The sequence below is a fragment of the Eschscholzia californica genome, unplaced genomic scaffold, assembly GCF_041429995.1.
Source record: "Eschscholzia californica isolate CP2 unplaced genomic scaffold, dmEscCali1.0.p SCAF_1, whole genome shotgun sequence".
Taxonomy (NCBI): domain Eukaryota; kingdom Viridiplantae; phylum Streptophyta; class Magnoliopsida; order Ranunculales; family Papaveraceae; genus Eschscholzia; species Eschscholzia californica.
The window spans coordinates 79308368-79327563 of NW_028238198.1; the positions used below are offsets into that span (position 1 = coordinate 79308368).

Sequence of the window (19196 nt, forward strand, 5' to 3'; positions counted from 1 at the left end):
TTACCACTACCATAGGCGAGAGCAAATTTAAAGGCTTTCCTACGAACAACCCCAATCTGGAAATCACCCACTTGCTTTTTGCGGATGATTGTATCATATTTGGCCGTAACTCGATTGAAAACGCGCATAACCTCAAACATATTCTTGAAATATTCAGTGCTACTTCGGGTCAAATGATAAACTATTCCAAATCCAATATTTTTTACTCGAAAAACTCTCACCCAAAATTCAAGAGAATTATTATGAGATCCCTTAAAGTTAAGTACGCCTACACGTCGGAGAAATACCTAGGAGCGCAACTTTTCATTGGGGCCAATAAAACGAAAATCTTCAATGAGCTAGTCGAACAGATTAGCCTTAAACTTTCTAAGTGGAATCACTCGTTTCTCTCGCAGGCAGGCCGCACGGTAGTCATCGAAGCTATAGCGGCAGCCGTACCCCGATATCAGATGCAATGCTTCGCCATTCCGAAAGGTGTAAGCAACCGCATAAGGACTCTTCAAAAGTCTTTCTGGTGGGGTAAGTCGAAAGGTATATGCACCAAAGCTTGGTCCGAAATTTGTCTTCCCAAAAGGTTGGGAGGATTGGGCCTCCATAAGCCAGATCTAGATAACATAGCCCTCCTTAGTAAGCTAGCATGGAAGCTGAGGACTGATCCTACAGCGGCCTGGGTACAACTTCTTAAGGCGAAATACTACCCTAAAGCTGATTACCCCGGACCTGCAAAACAACATCATTCATGGATTTGGAAAAATATTAGAAAACATCTGGACCTAATTAACAAACTCTCCACGTGGGAAGTTCACAAGGGGAATATGATCAACATTTGGAACGACAACTGGATTCCAAACAAAAACGCGCCCATCCCGAACTCTCAGAATTCGAACCTTACTAAGGTTTCACAGCTAATTTCGAATAATTCGTGGAATGAAAGAATATTGCAAGAAACTTTTGATAATGACACATCCAACCTAATCAGAGCAATCGCTATTGATAAGGAAGGCGATGATTCGTTAAAATGGTCCCTTACTGATTCGGGGAAATATACTGTGAAATCTATGTACAATCACTTAAATAACAGGAATACCAGCATAACCGCCCACACACCGAATTGGAACTTCGTATGGTCAATGCCGATTATACCTAGAATCCAACTTTTCATGTGGAAAATTTGTTCCAAGGCACTTCCAGTGAGAGCACGAATAGGTAAATTCATAGACAACAATACTAAATGTCCCATTTGCGCTGAAGAGGAAACCATAGAACACGCGTTATTACATTGCCCCAGAGCAAAAAATATTTGGTTCAAATTCAACATAATATCAGAAAATATCATATCGATAGGGGAATGGATTTTTTCTTGGCAGGACCCAACACAACTGAGCTCGACAGGTAATAAGATACACTTTGCTACCATTTTATGGAACATTTGGAAAATGAGATGTGACAACTGTTTCCAGTACGAGATTACAGAGATTAAAACAGTCATCAACATGATTAATAGGACACCGCAAAAAGAAGAAGGAACCAAAAATAAAGTGAACTCTAAGCCAGATACATGGCGCCCTCCCAGTGACTCGTTTATTAAGATCAATGTCGACGCATCATATAAATCAGTAGACTCTATCATCGGTATCGGTTTGATAGCTCATGACTCGGAGTCTACCTTTCTAGAGGCTAAAGCTACGACGTCCAGAGCTAGATCAAGTGAAGAAAGTGAAGCAATAGCAATCCTTCATGGCCTCAAGTGGGCAATATCAAACAACCACCATTCGGTTATCATCGAAAGTGACAATAGTAATCTCATAGCGCATCTGAAAGACAGTAACCATCAGGTGCAATGGCAGTCCAATATCCACATTCGAGAGATTAAAGACATACAACGAAAGCTAAGAAGCGTCATTTTCAATTACTCAAACAGGAAGTTAAATATCCAAGCAGACAAGTTGGCTAAATGGGCGAGAAGGAAGAATAATACTAAGATTTGGAAGAATGTTCCGTTTATGTTTATTTCTTTATATTGTAATCGCACGTTAAGAGTTTAATAGATGCAACTTTCAACAAAAAAAAAAAAAAAAAAAAAGAAAGGTTGTGGGGATGTGGTTGGTGGTATTTCATTTTTCTAATGACAATAAACTCACACATCATAACCTCTGAACCTCACCAACTGAATTATTTTTTTTTTTTTGTTGAAATCACCAACTGAATTATGAAAAGCGAAATTTGAAATGCACTCACCAATTTTGTTATTTACACTCGAATTTTTTGATGAAAGGCCCAATTTTTGGGCCCAAATACAAAAAAAAACCCAATAGGGATTATTAACCCACCCAAAACCCAAAAATCAACTAATATCTCAAATCAAACCCAAATACACATCCCTATGCTCAATCCGGACCCAACTCGTATCTCTAAGATCTAATATTTTCTTCTAATCCCTCTTTTGCCCTCCTATATATATCCAACAACTCTCTCCCTTTATAAGAAACCCTATCTTTCTCTCTCCAAAATATCTCTCTTCCAGAAATCAAATATTTTTCTCTCTCCATAATCTGTTTTTACTTTCTCTCTCTACCATATTAAAATCGAACCTCACCGACCATCATCTTCTTCAATCATCATCTTCATCTCTCTACAGTCATCATCTTCTTCAATCATCATCTTCATCTCTCTACCATATTAAAACCGAGACACAACCCCTTTTCACTTTTTCGTGGTTTAGTCATCACTTATAAAACCGACACAAACCCACTTCTTCAATCATCATCTTCATCTATAAAACCACACACACCCACTTTTTCATGGTTCAGCCCACACACAAACCCAGTTCTTCAATCATCATCTTCATCTTCTTTAATGGAGGTTAAAAAAAACTTCAGATCTGGTTTCATGGTGTTTTCATGGTTTTGTAGAGAGTTAAATATATAAATTTGTAGATCTACTTATTTGAAGGTCCATTGGTGAGGTTCTTCTTGGTTTTTGGGTATTTTCATGGTGTTTTCATTGTTGTTCCGTACAGATTTGTTAATATTAGCAACCACTTCTCGTTTTGTAAGCAACACTTTACAGTTTGTCTAAACATTTTACGGGATGTGTTAACACTATTCAGTACAGTTATGTTAACAGTAGCAACTGGTTCTCGTTTTGTTAAAAACACTTTACAATTTGTATTAACATTTTAAAGGATGTGTGAACATTTTGAAAAATGTTCACCACAAGTTTGTATTAAAGATGTACAGATCAGTCTAACGTTTTCTAAGCATTTTAAGCAGTGCCCAAACATTTGTTAAATTGCAAAGCAGAATTCAATTTAAAATACCTACACTTCTTCGCTGATGAGAGAACTTTTGATTTTGAAACGGACATACTCCGTCGTTGTGTAACATTTCCGAATATATTCTGAAATGGATGAAGATTAGGTAACTTGCATGTTACATTATACATAATGCTCGAGGAACAATTTCTGCAATTCTTAAACATTCTTGAAAATGTTCCAACATTATCAATAATGTGCTAACATTATTCGAATTGTTTGAGAAACAACTGTTGTTATTACCTTGTACCCCTAAACATTATTTACAATGCTAGAACACAGTCAATAATGCGAGATCATTTTGCAAATTGTCGGGACACCACCAATAATGCGAAAACATTATACTTAATGCTAGACCACAATCAATAATGAGAGGACATTTCAAAAATCTGATGCCACTGTTTTTCCCAAATTTTAACTTTTTTCACAGAACCTTATGTCATTTCGTATGCATTCTTAAACATTATGCAAAATGTTTAGGAATGCATCTTGCCTTGGTCTGTGATTCAGTCACCTTTAATATTTTTTAGTCTTTTTTACTAGGCCCTGCAGTTATTGTCTCTTCACTAGCCCTCTTTCTAGAGCTAGCTCTTTGTACAACCTATTGTCTTGCTGCTGCTGCTTCTATTTTTTAAATGTTTTGCACAAAATGTTTCTACACAACCCAAAATGTCAAAAACATATCAATTTTTACTCATTAATAACCACAAAATCCATCAACACCCCACTAAATGTTAAAACATAAACCAAATTGTCTGCCACATTGACCAATAACATCACTGTAATAATCAAGTAAAACTCTCAAAAATCATAAACAAAGTACTAAATGTCTCAACATAACCCCAATTTCTGGAACACAACCCAAATTATTAAAACAACCCATTCATTTCATCAACATTCCAGAGAACAAAAACTGGACTACAAATGCTTCCAAATTGTCCCTTGCTACCTTGTGAACTGCTTTTAAATTACATTTGTAATTTAAATAATTTTTCTTCTTTTGCTCTCTTGACTCTGTACGTTGAGCCTCCACCATCTGCTCATTCGATTTGGATGTCGCAGATCGATGCTTCAAACACACAGTAATAGATATGTTAGATCATTCAGCCAAATGTTCCAACACGACTACAAATGCTACACCACTGTAAGCTGATGATGTCACATTCATCATTTTCTTGCCTTTTTTACTAGGCCCAGCAGTGGTTGGCTCTTCACTATCTTTTATATGTTTTCTGCACAAATTGAAATGTTTGTAAGATACCCCCACATGTTTGAAACAAACCAAAAATATTTCTACACAACCCAAAATGTTACATCATATCAAATTTCATGGGTAAAAACCACCAAATGCATCAACACCCAACCAAATTTTTTATAAAAAAAAAACAAAATGTCTCCAATATTTACCAAGAATAAAACCCAAAATGTCTCAACATAACCCTAATTTCTTTAACAGAACCCAGAATTCTAAAACAAACCATTCATTTCATCAACAAAGACAATTAACCAAAAATCGAAAATAAAGTACTAAATGTCTCCACAGAAACTTAATTTGCTGATCACAACCCAAAATGTAACAACAAACCCATAATTTCATCAACAAACCTAACCTAAAAACTTGATGAAGAACCATAAACCCCAATGTTAAAACATTGATGAAGAACCATAATTTCATCAACAAACAAACACCCATAAATGTCACCACAGAAACCTAAATGTTAAAACAACCCTAACCTGGAAACTTGATGAAGATTCATAAACACCCAAATGACCTTTCTGTGAAGATGCATGCTTCCGAAATCACAAACAACTATCAAAATGTATAAACATAATCTAACATTTCTTCAACACAACCCAGAATGATAAAACAAATCATTCACTTCATCAACAAAGACAGACCCCAAAAAATCAAAGACAAAGTACTAAATGTCTCCACAGAAACCTAACTTTCGGATCACAACCCTAAATGTTAAAACAAACCTAACCTACAAGCTTGATGAAGAACCATATACACCCAAATGCTTCCGAAATCACAAAACAACAACCAAAATGTTTTATCACAAACTGTAGAGCAACTTAACCCTAAAACTTTTTTGAAAAACAACCCAAAATGTTTTCTCAAAAACTCAAGATCAGACTACTGAACTTGAAATAATAAACCCTAATTGTTTGAAAACACCCCCAAATTTTTGAACACCCCTAAAACTGAACCAACAACCCTAAAATATTACCAACAAACACAGATCTGAAACAAGAAACCCCAAAAATTTTCTAACAATCAAAATAATTTACCAACAACAGAGAGACGATCAAGAGTTAGAGGAAGAACAGGGACGTACCTGTGTTTGAAAGAGAGAGAAATCGAAAGAGAAGCACCAGATATGTTGAAAGAGAGCGAAATAGAGAGAAAAATGGGTAGATCCGGTTGCTTAAATAGGTTTGATTGAGAGAGATTCGCCGGTATCGTTTCGAATGAAAGAGGCGTTAATGGCTGTTAAGGTTTCGCTTGAAAAAGAGATAGAGAGAGATACGGAGAGGCAGCTTTGTTAGAATGAAGAGAGAGAGATAGAGAGGAGAGATAGAGAGGAGAGATAGAGTGGAATCGGTTGAATGAAGAGAGAGAGATGGAGAGGGTTTTGTCTAATCAATTTTGGGTTTGAATGAGGAGAGAGAGCGCGGAGTTCGAGAGAGAAGAGAGAAAGGCTGGCATCTCTTGGGTCATATCAAGTCAGGTGGAAAAGGAGAGAGGCTGGTTGGCTTTTTTGGGCGGGAAATGAGTGAGGGACAGGAGAGGTAAGCAATTCTTTTGTAGGGATAGAGAGGTAAAATCACTTTTTGGGTTTTTTTTTAGATAATATTCCCTATTGGGTTGGATTTGGTATTTGGGCTCCTTTTTTGGGCCTTAGATTTATCCTCTCTTTACACTCAGCATCTTAATTTTTGTTCAAGTCAAAAGAGATGTGAGTTTTGGAAACAAATTTTCACTTATTCAGAAACTGTCCAACCTTCAAACAACCACTAGAATTACAGATATGCAACATATGGGTCCAGATCCGATAAGAAATCTATGATCTTGTTAGAGTATAAGGATCGAGATGAATCGAGATCCAAAGATGTCAAATATCAACCGTCCAAGATATGAGAAGATGAGACGGATCGACATGAAGAGATCCGACGATCAAGATGAGTCCAAGATATTGGAAGATATGAAAGATATCGAAGATATATTTAGGATATCTCTTTTAACTATTTAATAGTAATATTGAGTAGAGATCCAAAGATGTCAAATATCAACCGTCCAAGATATGAGAAGATGAGACGGATCGACATGAAGAGATCCGACGATCAAGATGAGTCCAAGATATTGGAAGATATGAAAGATATCGAAGATATATTTAGGATATCTCTTTTAACTATTTAATAGTAATATTGAGTAGAGATTATATTGTTTCCTAGTTTAGTTAAGAGAAACTAGGAAACCCTAAACCCTATAAATAAGAGATGGGTTCTAGGAGTTTTAGTATTCGATTACTAATCAATCATTGTAACCAATCGCCACAGCGGAAGCATTTGACGTCCACTATGTGTTTTGTAGACGCCATCTCAAGGTCGATGGTCATATTCTAACGGCTTCCACATTGGTCCAACATTGACTCAACACTTCTAGGATCAAGCCACTGAAGTTAAACTTTCATTACAATTAAGTACACATTTGATTTCTGCTACTGTATGTATTCCGAAGGGCTAAACATTGTAGTGGTAACTTTATTAATGGAATTTAGTTTCACTAAAAAAAATTGTATTAAAAATTTATCGGAAAAGATTGGGTTATTCAATAGATTAAATTGGTAAGCACGAATGGAGAATTATGTTAAAATTTGTTTCCCTTATGTGTATCAATATGAAAATCACAAATATTTTCTTTGATATAACATTGACATTATCGTAGCTCGGGAGATATTTCGATTGCAAATAAAAGAAACAGTGCAAACTAGACAACTATAACCACACAAGCAATCCTAATCATAGTTGTTGATGACCCATTATTTATTCATTTAAACATAAGATAAAATTCGGACGTGAGATACTCAAGTTTCTCGTATTTGTTTTAGGAAGGTAGTGAATATATCAGACAAACTGATTGAGGTATTCATCGACAGTTGTGTACTTAACATCTGGATAAAGCTCCGAAGCTTCTACACCAAAAGAAGGTTCAATCACAATCGAAGTTTGATCTCCTCTCACATAAACTGCATGAGAAATCGACAATACCACGTTGAGTGGAACAGGGGCCTCTGCACAAATCAAAAAAGAAAAAAAAAAACACATTGTAAATCAAGGTACAATTTATCTTTGATAATTTGATAGGTAACTTAAATATAGACCTTAATCTTACAACTAACCTTGAATGTTCTTGAGAACTTGCTCCTCTGGTACATACTCCCTTTCCACGGTTTTCCCAATCTTCTTCTCCCATAAGGAAACAAGCTCATTGAATGAGAGAGTATTGTTTGGTGGTCTTATATACAAAATCTTGTTCAAGGTTCTTGGATCGTTCACAGCTTTAATTGTGTAGGTCCCAATGTCATCTTCCTTGTTAAAAACAGCTGCAGTTTGATAGTGATTATCAAATTCAGAGTGTGCACACACACACACACACATATATATATACCTCGGATCTAACCATAATCAAGGGTCCCGTTTGGGTTTGGGGAAGGTTCTGCCTTTTGTTTTAGGTGGCTCATGAATTGACTTCGCCAAAAAGGCAAAAACAAGATCTCGTATTTAGCTGGATTCAACAAGTCAAAGATTTTGTCAAAAATTCTTTGTACACTTAGCATTTCCTTTTAGCTGGACTTGGGTTTGACTTTTGAGTGTAAAAAATCAATGACAATATTGATAACTATTAAGACTTAAATCCTGATCTCGTATTTCGTTGGACTCGGTTAATTTTTTAGTGTAAAAATCACTGACAATATTGATAAAGATTAAGACTTGGATCTTGATCTCGTATTTCGTTGGACTCAACCCCAACTTCTTTGAGTGTAGAAAATCATTGACAATATTGATAACGGCTAAGACTCGATCTTATCCGTGATATTTGAAAATATACATATAGTTAGGGATTTGGGTAGTAATTTTTTTTACCTTTGACATTACCATCACCTAAGATGATAACTTTATCTCTAGGAGGAGAAGTGGCTCCAGGTTGTGAAAAAGTTGGGAGAAAATAACCAGCAAAGAAATTGGAAGAGACATATGTATGTGGAACCCCAGCCGCTTCAATAGCTCTCCGTATTTTAACTTTACCTCCAAACACACTCTTAGCTGGTTCCACAGCTGTTGAACGATCCACATCGTTTCCAAACTCAGATGGAAAGAATCTCTGATTCCAAAAAAAAAAACCGATCAAAAATGATATCAGAATCCGCCGTCAAATCCATTTCCGATCAAATCTTCACCGGATTAGAAATTAAAATCTGATTATTAATTTGATATAGTACCTTGATATTTCCAGCTTCTTTAATGGCGTCAATGATCTTGACTTGATCTGCGATTTGTGCAAATCCGACGGTGGAGATTACGACATCAACTTGCTTAAACGCCTTCACTAAACTCTCGTGATCGTAAAGATCTCCCTGTTAAACCATAAAAAAAGAAAACAATAAGCTCGAAGATAGGGACCATAAAATTCAGTTTCTCTCTCTCTAGAAATAGTGAAATACGTACAGTGATTAGTGTAGCGCCTGAGTTTTTGAAACCCTCGACTAATTTTCCTTTAACAGGGTCGGCGGCAATGGTACTTTCTCTCACTAAAACGAAGGTAGGATTTCCAGATTTGATGCTTGCTTCGACTATAAACTTCCCGATATAACCAGTTCCTCCGATGATCAGAATCTTGGTTGTTTCTGCCATTTCTAATCGGAAAAATAAAAACAGAAGAATTGATAAGAGAAAGAAGTGTTTGGTGAGAAATTCATGTTTCGTGGGCTAGTATTTATATGGAGATGAGAAAACGCATTCGTCTTGATTTTCTCACGTTAATGTATATGTCTAGATTCATAGAATCATAGACATATATTTGTTACCGCATATCATATATATTTTCTTATTTTAACAAAACAAATTCATATGACGCGTCACCATGAGTCATGTGACGCCCCAAGGCCTAGCAGTTGTCGATATTATCTTCATTTTTACCACCTTACACAGGTATGAAATTTTTTTCTTGGCAAAAGCTCCACGAACCGTTCAAAAATCTTCGGTATTGGCGAAACACACGATTCACCTACACATCAGAGTATGTACCATTTTGTCCTCACTTAGCCACCACTACCGTGGTATGAGGTTTTGATCACCGGGAGACATCGACACTTACTAAGTTTGAGCGTACGCCTATAATCCAGACATTGGCAAAAAACACGATTCACATACTCAGGGCGCGCCCCGGGCCCAAAACAGCCGCTTTGGGTTCCAACGTGACGGAGGGTCTAATGTTTTAGATTTTTATGTCAGTTGTCAAATAATAATAACATTCGAAACTGAAAAAATCCTAATGGTAAAGTTTCAATTAAAATTCTCTTTTTTGAGTGACAAAATAGAAACATTCTAAATTTCTTTGGTCTCTTACAGGACACTCTAGATCTAATGAAATTGCTTTGACTTTAAATGCCCAATTATAAGAGCATCTCTGATGGGACTTTTTCAAACAATCTTAATTGTCAAGTGTCAATTAAGATCATCTTTTCTAAGAGCATCTCCAACGGGACACTCAATCTCTAACACATAGAGTGTCATATATGAATTTTAGGAATTTTTGTTAAAAAACCATCTCCAATTAGACACTTTCTTAGACACTCTATTATGAGGTGGACACATTTATTATAGAGTGTCTAGAGAGAGAAACTCTAAAACTAGAGTGTCTTTTTGGGACTCTCTAAGTGTCACTTTAAAATTTAAACCAATAGAAACCTTTTCTTTTCGACTACTTTTTCCGTATTCAATTTAAGAGTGACATGTGTATTAAGTAGAGAGATTTTAGAGATCTCCATTGGAGACTAAAAAAATTTAGAGTGTCTTTATTTGACACTTAGGAAATAGAATCTTTATTTGACACTTGACAACTTGACTTCAGAGTTTTTGTTAGAGTACTGTCCCATTGGAGATGCTCTAAGTCGCAAAATAGAGACACTCTAAATTTCTTTTGTCTCCAATGGAGATCTCTAAAGTAACTTTATTTAATTACACATGACACTCTTAAAATTAACAAGAAAAAAGTAGCTAGAAAATAAAATGTTACGAGATGACACTTATAAAACTCAAGAAACGCTCTAATTTTAAAGTGTCTTTACTGAGAGTCTTTGTAATAAATGACTCCACGTCATCATGGAGTGCCAAGTGGAGTATCCCATTAGAGAAGGTTGGTTAAATGTGGTCAAAAATTCCAAGTGTCACTTTAAGTTTTAGAGTTTAAGTGTCTTATTGAAGATGCTCTAACTAGGGTTACTGTAGAACCTTCAATCTCCAACAACTAGGATTTCATTAAACTTGAAAATTGTTTAAGTTTATTTTTAACTAAGTGATGCAGGGGCCCCCGGCGTGGAGACTATTTCCATGACCGGACCCGGTCATGGACCAACCGGCTAAAGAGAGTAGAATTAGGAAGTCCTTATTTTAGTATGAATATTAATTAATTTAGGTTTAGGAATTATGCTATTTTAATATTTCCAATAATTGGAAAGGTTCATATTTGAGTCCAAGTTATTTAGGAAGTTGCAGTATTTAATTGTTTAGGAAGTCTTATTCAAGTCTATCTAGGAAAGTCCAGAATCCTATAAAAGGATGTCTAGTTTGTCTATTATCCTCAGAATGAGAGAAAAACCCCATTGAAGTTTTAATCAAGTTTATTATTTAGAGTTATTTGATCTTTATTTTCATCGTTCTTATTTAATTATTCATCTCTTTTAATTCCGCTGCGTTTCTACATCAAGTGGTATCTAGAGCCATAAATTTTTTTTTTTTCCGGTCTTCTTCACTTTTATCATCATGGTTAATACTACTATCTCAACTACACCAACTAAGGAAAGAACACCAACTTTCTCCTCTGAATGGGATAACATTAAAGAAGGGCTATCTGCAGGTAAAAAGTTGGAAGAATGGTTCAATGAGTACAAGAAAGAAACAACAGAAAAATTTGATAAAATCGATCAAAGATTCAATCAACTCAATGATTCCATCTCCGTCATCTCCAAACAACTAGAAGGTATGTGTAAAAACCAAACTTCATCTCCCACTACTATCACACATCAACATCCCACACAACTATCGGGTACCACCATCACCACACGTGTTCCTCCTCTCGGTTTTCCCCCCGAGCCAACAACACCATTATTTGGTCACACCATTAGCCACCCTCCACCGGTTATCACATCACCATTCATCACCTCCTATTCCCCGAACACACCTTTTCATACACCCCCGTACCCCCACTATACCCACACGTCAACCCCACCATCGTTTTCCTTCACCGAACCAACAACAACACAACACCGACCACCACCCGAGAGCCACTCCTCGGCCGACCACAACCTCCTCACCAACCAACAAACCAACAACCGAACCACCACTAGCCAACCTCCTTTAGGAACCATCACAACCTATCAAGACCCACGTCTCCCATACCCGTATACCCGATATCCTTCATTCACTACCAACCACATCGAATCCCACCCAATATACCAACAACATCACAACCACCCCAACCCCCTTACCGAAACACGATCAACCACCGTGGCTGTTGATCCGATTACACCACCTCCACAACTCCGTCGTCCACATGAAACCGAACCAAACATCAACATCCCTCTCCAACCCGACAACAACACTAACCCACGTCACCAAGCCAACCCATTCACCCGAACTCGAGAAACCGAAGACCTCAACAACCCCTCCTATCATCCACCCGTGCAATCTATTCTCCCGCGTTATCGAGAACCCGACCACACCTTCACTCGATCAGCTACCCACAACCCGACCCATCGGCAATTAACCATGAACCCACATCAACAAATTGCAACCGTACAACTACCTCCAACGACAAATACCGAATTTAACCAATCGGGTTCTTCTTCAACGTCAAGTCCCGCTTATCGTATACGAATGGATGTTCCTTCTTATGACGGTTCAATAAATATTGAGGAATTTTTGGATTATATCTCCCGTTCAGAATTTTTTTTTGATGTTATGCAAGTGGAAGGTCCTGAACAGGTACGTTGTGTTACTGGTTATTTATCTAAAACTGCTCTTACTTGGTGGAAACAGGAATCTGAGAATCGTCGTTTATTACACCTTCCTCCTATTTCTTCATGGTTAGAATTGAAACCTTTGATGTTTTCCCGGTTCCTCCCTCCGGATTATGAGAACCAACTATGTGTTGATTATTTACGTTGCCGCCAAGGAAGACGTTCCGTTGAGGAATATGCTTCGGAATTCCAAAGACTAATAACAAGACTTAATCTCCCAGATTCAGAGTCAATGAAAGTAGAAAAATTCAAGGACGGACTTCGTAGCGATATTAAAGATTTGGTTAATTTGAGAGCTTTTAATTCGGTTTCTGAATGTATTAGTGTAGCTCGGTCTTTTGAATCAGATTCACGTTCCATTTTTCGGGGACATAGTACGATAAGTCAATCAGTCAGAACTCTACTAGATGAATTAGATCAATCAAAGCAGGCGGAGGACGGTACTAAATCACTAACAGAAAATCCTTATAAAAAACCTCCACCAGGTAAGTGTTATCGTTGTTTTGAAACATGCCACTATTCTAATGCTTGCCCCTCTCGCGGTAAAGCTAATTTGGTGGAAAAGAAAGCTGATTCGGATACAGATGATGATCAATTGGAACGAATTGATACTATTCCCGACAACGGTGATCGGGTTATGTTACTCACTCGACGAGTTCTTTTCACACCTTTAAAGAGGAATTTATCTCATCGAAAGAATTTGTTCGTTATAAGAGGAACAGTACTGAATAAAGTTTGTACTATTGTGATTGACAATGGTTGTGTAGAGAATTTGATTTCTACAAAACTGGTCAAATTTTTGGGAATTCCTACAATGATTAAATCAAACCCATATAAAACCGTTTGGATTCAGTCCGGAACTACTACACGGGTTGATCACATGTGTACTATTAATCTTTCTATTGGTTCTTCTTATATGTCTACAGTTCATTGTGATGTCACCGATATGGATTTATGCCACATCATATTAGGACGACCTTGGCAATCTGATGTTGATGCCACTTACCGTGGTCGTTTGAATGTTTATGAATTTCCGTGGAAGAAGAAGATTGTGACGTTATTGCCAATTGAAGATGGATCGGAAGAACTATATTCTCTTCACAAACGGTTCGGGACGAACCTCTTGAGGGAAGGGGATGCTGATGCAGGGGCACCCGGCGTGGAGACTATTTCCATGACCGGACCCGGTCATGGACCAACCGGCTAAAGAGAGTAGAATTAGGAAGTCCTTATTTTAGTATGATTATTAATTAATTTAGGTTTAGGAATTATGCTATTTTAATATTTCCAATAATTGGAAAGGTTCATATTTGAGTCCAAGTTATTTAGGAAGTTGCAGTATTTAATTATTTAGGAAGTCTAATTCAAGTCTATCTAGGAAAGTCCAGAATCCTATAAAAGGATGTCTAGTTTGTCTATTATCCTCAGAATGAGAGAAAACCCCATTGAAGTTTTAATCAAGTTTATTATTTAGAGTTATTTGATCTTTATTTTCATCGTTCTTATTTAATTATTCATCTCTTTTAATTCCGCTGCGTTTCTACATCACTAAGCTTATTAATTACTTCCGTAGAACTAGAAAATATCATTTTATGAAATCTAAAACCATAATTCCTTTCATAATAATATGGAGCCGAGGAGTAGTAAGAAAATAGAATATGCAACTTTGATGATTGATTGGATGCGACTACTTCACAATGGTTTTTCTCATTTTCCTAATTCAGGTTTCGACGACAAGTGTAATTTTCGAGACAGATGAAGGAACAATAGATTTAATGGCTTTGAGAAGACTAGAATCAATGTCTAGTTATATTGAATTCATTGCTTTCTCATTAACCTGATTACTTTTCCTCTTCCTCGATAATCTTTCTCTCAAATATTTTTTTCTTCAAAATTTTTACCTGCAACTGGAAATAAAATCAAATTTGATCTAAAATATTCAGATGGTGGTAGGAGAAGGGGAGAAATGATGGTCGTTGGTCAATCTCCGGCGACCAGCAAAAAGAAAGTGAGAAAGGATAGAAAGGAACAAAGTTTTGAAGAAGTGGGAGAGAACAGGAAGAGACAAGTCAATAATTAAAGTCGACTGACAAAAAATAGAAAAAGGGGCCAAAACAAAAGTTAGTCAGTTTTAGGGGTCATTTCAGTGAGTTAGTCATCTTGAGGTGACCAAAATGGGATTAACTCAAAAAAGAAAGGTGGTGGTTGCTTGATGATTTTCATTCATTCTTGAAATGGCAATAACCCCCACATTCACCAACTCACCAAATGAATTATGAAAACTGATGGTGATCAACACCAGGACATTACCCAACTTCAAGCAATCCCCCTTTCTATTTCTAGTGTTTTTCTTTTTGGTGTGTGGATTCCTTTTGATTATCTCTAGAAAACTGGTTCCCCTAATGCGTATTCTATAACATAAGATAAGATTATCTTTTCTTAATTAATATAAATTCAAATTATTATACACAACTAACAAAACAAATTTTTTTTTTTTTTCTTCTTTTCCCAAAAAGGAAATTGGTGGGAGATTCAACTTGGCATACCAACTTTTATTCAAATGGGGAAGAACCTGCAGGAACAACTTGTTTTTCAATCAAACACAACTGAAATGTGTAAATCTATGATTTTGTTTAATTGGTTGAGTGATTCAGACCTAACCTAAACATGATAATATGGTTTCTAAGGAAGACTAGTATCTTCACAATTAGTAGAATTCCTTAACTCTTTAGAAACAGGTTCTCTTTGGGTAAGAGTTAAAAAAAGTGTTTGAGAAAGACAATCAATGAAGTTGTGAGAAAAGGTGATGGGTTACTTCTAAAGAGGGCAAGGGGGGTGTAGGTGGGTGGATGGATGCTATTTCAATTTTCAAATGACATAACCCATCATACAAGATTGATGGTGCTCATCACTACACATTCCACCAACATCTTTTCTTTTCTTCTTTTGTAGTTTTTGTATATATATATAGTAGTAGATGTGAAGAAACATTATAAGTTAATATAAGAAAAAGATACGTAATCGAGTTATACCCTATACACCATGTTAAACCGACTAACTCATTATTTTTTTCGTTTCAGAAATAAAGCGAATATCTTAGACGAATTGATTGAGGCATCCACTGATTTTCTCTAGAAGACTGAAGTTTCTGCTTTAAAGAGGACCAAGACCCACACCACCAAATATCAGACCCTATTCACATAAAATAGCAAAAAGAGCAATGGCTATTGATGCAGAAAAAATGTATAGAGAAATATCAGAAGATTAGGTCAAAATAATCTTAAGACTCTTGTAATTGGTGGAGTTCAAATGAATTTACAATCAGATTTTGAGTTCACTATATGTGTATGTAAGGTAAAAAAAAAGTTGAAATTGTATGACATGATCAAAGAGTTTGGGTAGAAGGTTCAATCTTGAGAGAAGATAACCACTCGACGAGTGCTTTGTTAGCAAGCTCCGGGACTTCATCGTGGGGACAGTGCCCTGCTTGTAGATGCACAAGAGAAGAATTTGCATAGAATTCTTTGATCCGGTTAGCCTTTGCCGGCCCAACCCAAGGGTCCAAATCGCCCCAAAGCAACAACAATGGGCAACTGAGTTTGCTTAAGATACTATCGAGTGTGTACTTGGTCTGGTTCGACATGAACCTTGACATCAATCTAAAGAAATCAAAGCAACCCTTATCAAATGGTTTTCAGACAAATACGACACAATGGTAGGAGAGAAGATCAAGAGCTAGAAATAGAAACTTTTTATTTCGATGAACTATACTCACTATTCCCGTTATTTACTTAGTTATGTTCGTACCTGTAATAAACTTCTCTAGCATTAGGATCCTCTGCTGGTTTGGTTATTGATTCCACAAGATAGTCATCCACATTTGCTGAATTGGTATATACCTATAGTCATAAAATTAAGTTAATAATCGATATAATTGCAATTTCTAGTTGTTCTCTAGCATTGGTATAAGATATATAATTTCCTATAGAGGAGTGGAAGATGTTTGGTTCTTTGAGTTGGAAGTGGCTTACACTTTTTAAGACGGATTCAACACGAGCTGGTTGCCTCGCTTGCCAAAAAAGAAATCCGAGGACTACTCGCTGGAATGCTTCTTTCAGTGGATTTAAGAGAAACTTTTGTAACACCGATTCCTCCTGACTGGTTTCAATTTTCTCACTCGCATTCCCAAATTGTCCGGCAGAATTCAGCAGTGCAACTCCAACAACTTGATCAGGCAAGTCTGCTGCTGAAACCAGTGCTGTAAATCCCCCAAGACTGAAAAATAGAAGGCCAAGTTATTTATTGCAGCGCTGGGTATTCAAGCTGTATATTGGTCCTTGAAGGTGGAGACTTTTACCTGTTTCCGACCAAAATAGCTGGTTCTTTCACAATCTCCTTCATGAAATCAACTACTTGATCCCTCCATACCATGGCATCATAGTCGACTAGTGCTTTATCACTCCAACCAAACCCTAGCAAGTCTAAAGCATAGACTTTGTAGTTTTTAGCCAACTCTGGTATGTTATATCTGCTCATATACAGACAAGAGGACTTAATTAAAGAATCGATGACAAACTTTTTTGGAACTTCGGAAGATTATACTCCTAACAGTTTGGTGCACTTGTGGTTGCGTATCAATGAACAAGATGAGAAGACGAACCTCCAATGATATGCAGAAGCACCGAACCCATGGATTAATACAACGGGGAGTCCTTGTCCTTGTTCGACATAATGTATTTTATGACCTCTCCATGTCCAAAAGTTGTAGCCCTCTGGCTTGAAAGGTAATCTTTCCATCGCTACAGATAGTTTTAACGAAGTTCAAAATGGATAATTATTGGATAAATTGTGAGCGACTGAACAAAATAAAAGATTGATTGGAGCTGGAACGGAGAACAAGCATTCGGTGTAAACGTTCATAAAGAAGGAGAAAGGCTTGTTTAATTTATGGTCTTCAGACTCAAAATCAATTGGCAACGAGTATAGAAGATCTAAAGTCTAAACATTATATTCTTGGTTACCAAATTACCCATTTCAACAAGACTTTTTTAACTTTTTCTCATGTGGGACTATTCTCAAATGCCCATTCACGGTCTACGTGGGACTATTGGTAGACACCACCTAATGTGTGGCGTTATGTGAGCCTAACATGTTTTTTTCCCTTTTAGGTGACGTGGAGCACATGTGACCTTTAAACCTATCACGTGTGGCGCCAACTCTGGTATCATGTTAAGGTTGTGATCATACAACTAAAACCCTATCGGCCACGAGTGGAGATAACCTAGACATTTATAGTCTTGGTTACTAGAGTACCCTTGCCCTTAGGGCAATTCTCAAAGTGCATCAACATCAAAACTATAATAACTTGAAGTTCTTGAATTGGATTTTTCATCTAAGAATACTCAATCTGATTTACCAATTGAAGAGTTAAATACTCAATCAGATCTGAAACAATCAAAAAGCCAAGAAATAACATAGCTGACCTTGAACAGGATCAGTAGTCAAAGAAGAACCAACAACTGAAGTTCCAGCAACAACAGTTCCTTTTAAAATTAAATCTCTTCTAAGAATTTCACAGTTTCTTCCTGCAAAAAAAAAGAAACAGATCATCATCATTAAAGAAGTCCATTAACAAAATACCCATTTCTTAAATCAATAAACTGCAAGAAAAACAAGCTAATTTCTTACTGTTTTGAAGAGTGGTTGGTGGTACAAGATACCTTCTGGTGCCACCAAGGGAATGATTGAAGAATTCTAATCTGACTGAAGAGAAAGAAATATTACATGAGGAAGACATTGAAACCCTAAAACCCACAAAACCAGTGAGAAGAAGAAGATTGAACCCCAGAAATAAGCATGATTTGCAAGTTTCCTTTGTGTTTGGATTTTCTGTGGTTGGAGTGTTCTCAGAGGTGGTCGATTATCCTCCAAAGGTTTAAATGTTTTGATTTTTATGTATGTCCTTTTTTGTTTTTGTCTTTAACGTTCATCAAGGCTCCAATTTTCTTTTTCCCGGGAACCATTTCACATTTGTGACAGTTAAAAGTCACAAATGTGAAATGGTTCCCGGGAAAAAGATAATTGGAGCCAATTAGATTTAAATTAGGAGAAAATTAGGTGAGTATTTAGGACACTAATTTTTCTTCTAATTCAAATCTAATGTTTGCCGGTTTGAGTGTCCTAAATACTCCGTCAGAAATAAAGATTTCGACCAATTAGATTTGAGTTAGGAGAAAATTTTATTTTGAGTGTAAAAGTCGACTTTGTTTATTGCGTACTCTCTAATTTTTATCTCTCGCATTCGACTACCACTTCGAACCATCACCAATTCCGACCACCACCAACACCGCAATTTCCCACTCTCTTTTCTCTCCTGCTCTCCTTCTCTGCCGTTTTATCTCTCTTGCCCGATCTCTTTTTTTTCCTTCTCACTGTTCCAGCGAAGAGAACAGTTTCTTTCGTAGGAACTCCCTTCGTTTGAAACGAAAGGAACCTCGAGGAAGGCTTCATTGGGAACCCTTCTTAAGGGTCTTGTGGTTAGCCGACCGCGAAATCGGACACAAAATTTTTTGTCTCTGGTC

At 36.7% G+C, this 19196-nt stretch overlaps 2 protein-coding genes and 1 long non-coding RNA gene across 3 annotated transcripts; all 3 read right to left on the minus strand.

Moving 5' to 3' along the window:
• Positions 1-127: 127 nt before the first annotated feature.
• On the minus strand, positions 128-2088 carry LOC147569608 (uncharacterized). Its single transcript, XR_015231315.1, has 2 exons — positions 653-2088; positions 128-590 (listed from the first exon to the last, which is right to left on the minus strand). It is a non-coding gene; the product is annotated as an uncharacterized LOC147569608 (long non-coding RNA).
• Positions 2089-7179: 5091 nt separating this feature from the next.
• LOC147569609 (phenylcoumaran benzylic ether reductase Pyrc5-like) lies at positions 7180-9389 on the minus strand. The gene is made up of 5 exons (XM_086656089.1): positions 9044-9389; positions 8818-8952; positions 8462-8699; positions 7717-7920; positions 7180-7608 (listed from the first exon to the last, which is right to left on the minus strand). The coding sequence occupies exons 1-5, from the start codon at positions 9227-9229 to the stop codon at positions 7442-7444; spliced, it is 930 nt and encodes a 309-aa protein (XP_086512215.1). The 5' UTR covers positions 9230-9389; the 3' UTR covers positions 7180-7441.
• Positions 9390-15879: 6490 nt separating this feature from the next.
• On the minus strand, positions 15880-18767 carry LOC147569610 (alpha/beta-Hydrolases superfamily protein). The gene is made up of 7 exons (XM_086656083.1): positions 18304-18767; positions 18099-18200; positions 17276-17414; positions 16973-17143; positions 16647-16890; positions 16423-16514; positions 15880-16274 (listed from the first exon to the last, which is right to left on the minus strand). Exons 1-7 carry the CDS (start codon positions 18410-18412, stop codon positions 16001-16003), a joined length of 1131 nt encoding a protein of 376 aa, XP_086512209.1. The 5' UTR covers positions 18413-18767; the 3' UTR covers positions 15880-16000.
• Positions 18768-19196: the final 429 nt, after the last annotated feature.